The 6,901-nt window shown below is 38.5% G+C and overlaps 1 protein-coding gene across 3 annotated transcripts in view; it reads left to right on the top strand.

Moving 5' to 3' along the window:
* LOC107037803 (paired box protein Pax-6) overlaps positions 1-6,901 on the top strand; it is a 70,571-nt gene that overhangs the window by 10,926 nt on the left and 52,744 nt on the right. For all 3 annotated transcript variants that reach the window (XR_001460869.1, XM_015256569.2, XM_015256560.2), the window contains exon 2: positions 5,991-6,156. Coding sequence is in view for 2 of the 3 variants with exons in the window: in XM_015256569.2 (XP_015112055.1) it covers positions 5,991-6,156 (166 nt within the window). In the remaining variant the exon portion in view is untranslated. The remainder of the gene's footprint in view (positions 1-5,990; positions 6,157-6,901) is intronic.

The following is a 6,901-nucleotide window of genomic DNA, read 5'->3' as shown; positions in this document are numbered from 1 at the left end:
ATAGCTGGATGGGAATTCACAATGTTGTGAAATTGAATTTAATTCAAGATCAGATCGTTCATGCACTGAGAGAAAAATGACAAAGTTCTCAGACAAGTCTTACTTGTGCCGAGAAAATGGCTTTTTAAAAATTATCAACAATGACGCGATAAAAATCTTCGACAGTCTAGGGCAAACCGAGTCATATTTTCCTAATTCCGAATTAAATTGATTTTCCCAAATTATCAAATTAGAATATATTTCCATGAATTTTCCTTATTTTTTATCAATTTCTATGGAATAATTAGATCGAAATTGACTCTTTCCATTGAACTATGACGCGATAAAAATCTTCGACAGTCTAGGGCAAACCGAGTCATATTTTCCTAATTCCGAATTAAACTGATTTTTCCAAATTATCAAAATAGAATATATTCACATGAATTTTTCTCATTTTTATCAATTTCTATGGAATAATTACATCGAAATTGACTCTTTCCATTGAACTATGACGCGATAAAAATCTTCGACAGTCTAGGGCAAACCGAGTCATATTTTCCTAATTCCGAATTAAACTGATTTTTCCAAATTATCAAAATAGAATATATTCACATGAATTTTTCTCATTTTTATCAATTTCTATGGAATAATTACATCGAAATTGACTCTTTCCATTGAACTATGACGCGATAAAAATCTTCGACAGTCTAGGGCAAACCTAGTCATCTTTTTCCTAATTCCGAATTAAACTGATTTCCCCTGCCGATGACACCCATCGAATTCTCCAACAATGAGAGATTTCTGCTGTTACTTTCCTCTCTCATCAATAGATTACACGATGTTACCGTCAAAAGATATGTTCGTAGAATGTGAAAAAATGGTTATAATGCACCACGCGGCATATTGGATACAAACAGCAACAAATACTCGAGCTCATTGTGGAGGCCCCCCTGCGTCGGTCACATACCCAGGTCTAGTATAGGGGTGCCTACTGCAGGAAATATTCTCATTCTGAAAAACATGTCCGTAACAATGAGGGCTATTATGATGATTGTTGCTCGTTGGCATCTCCTCGTACATATTCTTCGGCTTCGGCTAGTCGGTCAGATCCCCATAGACGAGAGGAGCTTCCGTAATCTTTTTTTTTTCTTTATTTTTTTCGCTTCTCATTCACCTGGTCAGTGTGGAGAGAGAGAGAAGAACCGAAAGTGGAGTCCCTGACCCTCGTCATGTCACCCACTCGGGCGTCTCAATACACTCGACGAGAGGGATGAGTCTCTCTTCTCTCCTCAAACAATTTCACCGGCAAAATGGGATACGCAGACACGTTACTCACAGGTATATAAAGAAGTGGATTTTTTTTTCGGGGAGTTTCTTTCTGAGACTCCCTATTTTTCCGTGTACTACTTGTCACTGGGAACTGTTTATCCTGCATCTGGCCAATCTCATAAATTATCCCTCTTATTTTCGGGACACATAACCGTGTCTCGTGACTCTCGATATGTTTTTATGTGCTTGTTCTTTGTGACAAATCTGTTTAATGGGATAGGGACGCGATCATTTTTCAGAGACGCGGGTGATTGAATTGGCGTGTTCACTTTTGTTGAGTATTTAAATGCACTTAGATAAATTTGAAAATGTTTAAAAATTTAACAAATTTTTAATTTTCAAATTTTTTATTTTGTTAAATTTGGCATCAAATTAACAAACAAATGCCAATACTTTTTTAACAAATTTTTAATTTTGTTAAATTTTTAAACATGATTTGAAATAATTTGAAACATGAATTTGAAGCATGAATGAATTTTTAAACATGATTTGATGATTTGAAATGTTTTCAATGAAAATGAAAAAAAAAATTTGAAATTTTTGGAATATTTTTGGAACATTTGTTGAAACTTTTTGTCAAATGACAGTTTCACTGAAATCCCTCGCAATTTTAAAACTGAAAATTCACAACTTGATCAAAAAATCAATAGAACCGTAAATTTTAGCTCAATTATTCCATCAAAATTGATAAAAAATTCAGTTGATATACTCTTTAATTTTCAATTAATTTAAAATTCAACATAATTTCAGGAGCGAAGCGGTAAACCGGGTTAAGTCGATTTTAACTGTTGGCCAGTTTTTGACGAATATCTCGGAATCTAAAAGAGATACAAAAATTGTTGTCATAACCTTTTTTGTAGAGGCAATTGAGGGTTACAAAAAAGGTCATGATCAAAATTTTGCTATCTCTCTTAGATTCCGAGATATTCATCAAAAAATGGCCAAAAGGAAAAATCGCCTTAACCCGGTTTACCGCTTCGCTACTGATTTGACACTTTAATATTTTAATTGCCACTGAAACTTCATGATTTTTTCACTCCTAAATCCAATCCAATTCAATTAAAATTTTTTCTAACATTGTAATTGGGATTTTTCCATGCACAAATGAACAAACAGAACGTCTGAAATAAAAAATTCCAATTGACCTTGAGACCATTCCCCTTTCCTCTCTGAAAATATGAGTCCATTACAGGTCGAGGCACTCAAGTGGGCATTTAAAGAGAGTGAGATCCCTTGGATGTTCAGAATCTTCGAGCATTCTCACAGAAGTTGTACTGAACCAATGGCCTCAAGCGCGCCAAGGGGTCTCTCATTCATTTCACCGGAAGCACTTCTGAAGGGATGATTGAGACGCCAACTTGCCCCCCCTCCTTCCACCTTTACACAGTGGTTTAACCCACGCTGGTGTCGTTCCACAAAAATCCCCTGGACTCTCGAGTAAACCACAAAAGACGAACACTCCTAAATTCTATAAAAATTTTATCTCCGCGAAAAATTAAATCAGGACTTTTTTTCCTCCTCGGGAGTCTCAGTTGGCGTGTCGCAATCGATTATCACGCTCGATGAAGAGGCGGGACCACCGTGTGCCAAAGGGGTCGAGGGGGAGGTTGGAGGGGGGGGGGGGAAGAAAAGGAAGAAGAATGAAGAGGGAAAAAAGTTGAGAAGAAGTAAAGGGAAAAAGGGGAATGATGAATTTGCCGTCTGAGTCGAGCCGTCGGCGAGGCTCTGTCGCTCGTTTGTAAACCCGCGCCTCCACTCCACCCCCTCATTTTTTGTTCTCATTCTCACCCCACAACAGCGAGAAAAAACAACAACTAGTGACAAACAAAAGCAAAGAGGAGAAGAAAAAACTAACGCATCGATCGGGTTATCGAAGGTTATTTATACTTAATGATATTTTATCGGATGGAATCGATGAGGTTTAATCAACCTGCACCCGACAATGGTTACATCTTGCTTTACCCGTTTAGCCGTGACTATCGCTGCAGCGATGCCATGTACTTGATGAAAAAGAGGGGGGGGGGGGTAGCGCTAGGTCAATATTGGTTCAACTTCGGATAGGGGATCTTCGCGGTAAATATAATTGTCCCCGAAATTCCATTTTTTTTAACACACTGTTAAAAAAATTTCACTGAATTCTCCAGAAAATGGCACTGAATTCAATTTAACGGAAGAAAATCTATGAAACTTCAAGTTCTCTTGAAAATTCAAGGAAATTCCTGATTTTTCAGTGGAAGAACCATGAAAATTACGAAATTTCCATGAATTTTCAATGTAAACATGATAATCCAATACGAAATTGCTCTGAAATGTGAAAAAATTGAAAATTCAAGGACATTTTTGCTTGAATTATCCTCATTTCCATTAATTTTCACGGAATAATTCAACTGAAATTTAAAATTTCCATGAATTTTCCACGAAAACCACGAATTTTCAATGGTAAAATTCCCTGAAATTTCAATGAAACCGTCACTTGTATCATATTTCAAGACTAAAGCCTGCGCGGAGAGAAATTTTCTAGAAAAATTCTAGTACGAGTACTGGAAAGAATCACAATCCACTGGCTGTGAAAAATTCTAGTGCTGTTAAGGTAAAATTTCTTGGTATTTCTGGTAAAAGTCCTGGGGATTTCTGTGAAATTTTTACAGGCATATGGGGAAAAATTCCCGTTTTCTCCAATAAAATTTCTAGTGCCGGCACTGGAATTCTTTCCTGGCCGTCACGTTGCGCCTCTTTTCCCGTGCTAACACTAGAATTTTTCTAAAAAATTTCCGTGTGGAAACTTCAGTGAAAATTTGTTAACAGTGGAGTGTACGCCCGTTAACCAACCGCTCCTCGTAATAATTTTATCTCATTGCGAACGCACACCCGAAAACCCGATAACAAGCCCCCGAAAATTGAGCAAATTCCATCACCTGCATTAACATTACCTCACATCACACACCAGATATGCTCATAAAAATTACGCAATCGAAACCAAAACAGAGATCGCAAAAATAAGAGTTAAATAACACCTAAAAACCTGAATAAATTGATAACACGAGAGCACGAAAAAGGTCAAGTGGATTAATGCATTCACTCGAAATACCCGGGACTGAAAGCGGGGCGTCTAATGAAGTCTTAATACAATGTAAACGAGTCAGGTTTATTTTCTCCGACTGATATTAAATACATAAACGTTACAATATGAAAACACGCGAACAGCACGAGGGATATGCCGGTGGAGAATGGCCACTCGAGCGCACCCCTCTGGTTAGCAACGAGAGAGAGAGAGAGAGAACTCTGAATATCGTATATCCCTCGCCATACACACACACATCACACACCTCAGACGTATTTATGGTGAGCACAATGGACGACATTATAAGTATTATCCCCCAAGCAGTGTTATATATTTGCACGAATCGTTATTAGTCGTTAACACGTACCCATTCAAGAATAATTTGCCACGATTTCTTTTCAACTCGCTACACAGTCGTCGTGTTTGCTCTTTTTGCGCGTTATGTACATTTCTGTTTCATTTTTTTTTTTTCGACGTCTTTTGTTGGCTGAGGAGAAGAGAGAGGGACAGATTTACAGCGGGAAAATCAATGATATTTCTCCTCAAATTTATCGCCTGCTCTTCACGCGCGATTGAACGCTTCTGAAAGTGAAGAAAAAAATGATGAAGGTGAATAGAAGCGGGGAAGGGAGTGCGGAACGTTACTAATAGGCTGGCATACGGGATGTTACGTGGTGACAATGCCACACTGAAAGTGTGCCACAAGAGTGTCCCTCATAAATTTTCCTCCATTCCCCCCAATTCCCGATCTCGTCGCACATCGATGCAACCGATAGGTCGAGGACTTTTTGATTTCTGCCCTCTGCATTCTCCTCACTTCGGGGAAATGAAAAAATAAGGATGGTGAAGGACCCTACGCTCGTTTAGTTAAGGTGAACGGCAAAAAACGTCTGAATATTTAAAAGTGTCTGAAAATCTAACTGATGCTTGAAAATTTCAAACACCGCTTGTGTCTGAAACTGATGTCTGTACATTAATTTCAGACATCTTGGTGTCAGACACATCTTAATGTCTCAAAAGTGTCTACAAAATCGTCCCAAGAGTGTTTGAAAAGTGTCTACAAAAGTGTCTGAAATTCAGACATTAGTTTTCGCAGTCATTTTTCGCAATTTTCAACTAGCGATTTTGTCAACCCAAACACGACTTGTTTGACGTGTTTGTTTTTCTCTCAGTGTAGGTACATTTACCTTAAACAGAAAAATAGTTTTCACGAGAAGAGATGAGATTTTGCCAAGTGTCCGAGTGTGTGGGCGTGTCTGGAGGAATAAAGCCACCCGCTGTGGAATGAAGAGCGTCAAAAGATGTGGGGAGAAGTGCGAGGGAGGCGATGGGTTATGAAAAAGAAGTGGCAAGGTCGAAGGTGGGGCATCGCGTCCGGGTTGTCATCGGCACAATGAGTCGAAGGTTATCTACGACGGAAGGAGAATAAAAAAAGACGAATGAAAGAAGTGGGAAAAAAAAATTCCGTATGGAAAAGTCGAGCGGCTGTATATAGACTCGGTTTGACGATGAAAAATCGCCGTTTTTTTTTCGTTCAATAGATCCTTAAAAAATTGGGTATGAATTTGGATGGGGTGTGTGAGTTGTTTAACGGTATGATTTATATGTCGATGATTTTCAGGTCACAGTGGTGTGAATCAGCTGGGCGGTGTCTTCGTCGGTGGTCGGCCGCTCCCGGACTCAACGCGACAGAAAATCGTCGAGTTGGCGCATTCTGGCGCGCGTCCTTGTGACATCTCGAGGATACTTCAAGTCAGCAATGGTTGTGTCTCGAAGATACTTGGAAGGTTGGTTTGAAGTACTGCACACTTTTCTATCGCATACTCGCGGTATTCCAGGCTTTTCCCTTTCATTTCCATGAGAATCTTCTTTCCCTTATAGAATATCAAATATCAAAACCTCAATATGTTAATTGCATTTTTCGATGGCCTGAAGTGGAATGAATAGGAGTACTCGTATTTAGTACTTCAAGAGCTTCAAAATTATCAGGTATTTTCCGATGGGACCGTTTGCATGGAGGAAACTTTGGGGAAAATACGTGATTAATATTCGGAAGAGAATTTCTCCATCCTAATTTCGGCCAAGAGAATTGCACTGTGAGACAAAATCCATGTTGAAGTTGTACTAGAGTGAATTCTGCCCGTAATCAACTGTTCCTGTGATGAAGCGTGCCGTAATCAAATGGTATAATGAATACTGAGAGAAAAATCTGAAGTTCGATTTACAATAAGAAAATAGTTGAGGCATTTTGGTGAACGATACGATTTTTTTTTGTATGTGGCACATAACATTGTAGTAACTTCACAAACGTAATTTTTGGAAATCAAAATGCAGTTAAACTAACCAAAGTTTAAAAGTAACCACGACAAATCTATCGTGAGGAGAACTATAAAATAGTTGCAATGACTACATTCCATTGTAGTAATTACTTCTCCGGCCATAGTTACCGTAACCCATGAAAAATTGTTGAGAACTTTTTGACTATAATTCGATGGTGATGGAATATGGTCAGAAGAATTATATTTTTCTCTC

Source organism: Diachasma alloeum, unplaced genomic scaffold (assembly GCF_001412515.2).
Source record: "Diachasma alloeum isolate Michigan unplaced genomic scaffold, Dall2.0 Dall_scaffold_00177, whole genome shotgun sequence".
Classification (NCBI taxonomy): domain Eukaryota; kingdom Metazoa; phylum Arthropoda; class Insecta; order Hymenoptera; family Braconidae; genus Diachasma; species Diachasma alloeum.
The sequence above is the reverse complement of the archived record's forward strand: the minus strand, read 5'-3'. Positions and strand labels throughout refer to the sequence as shown.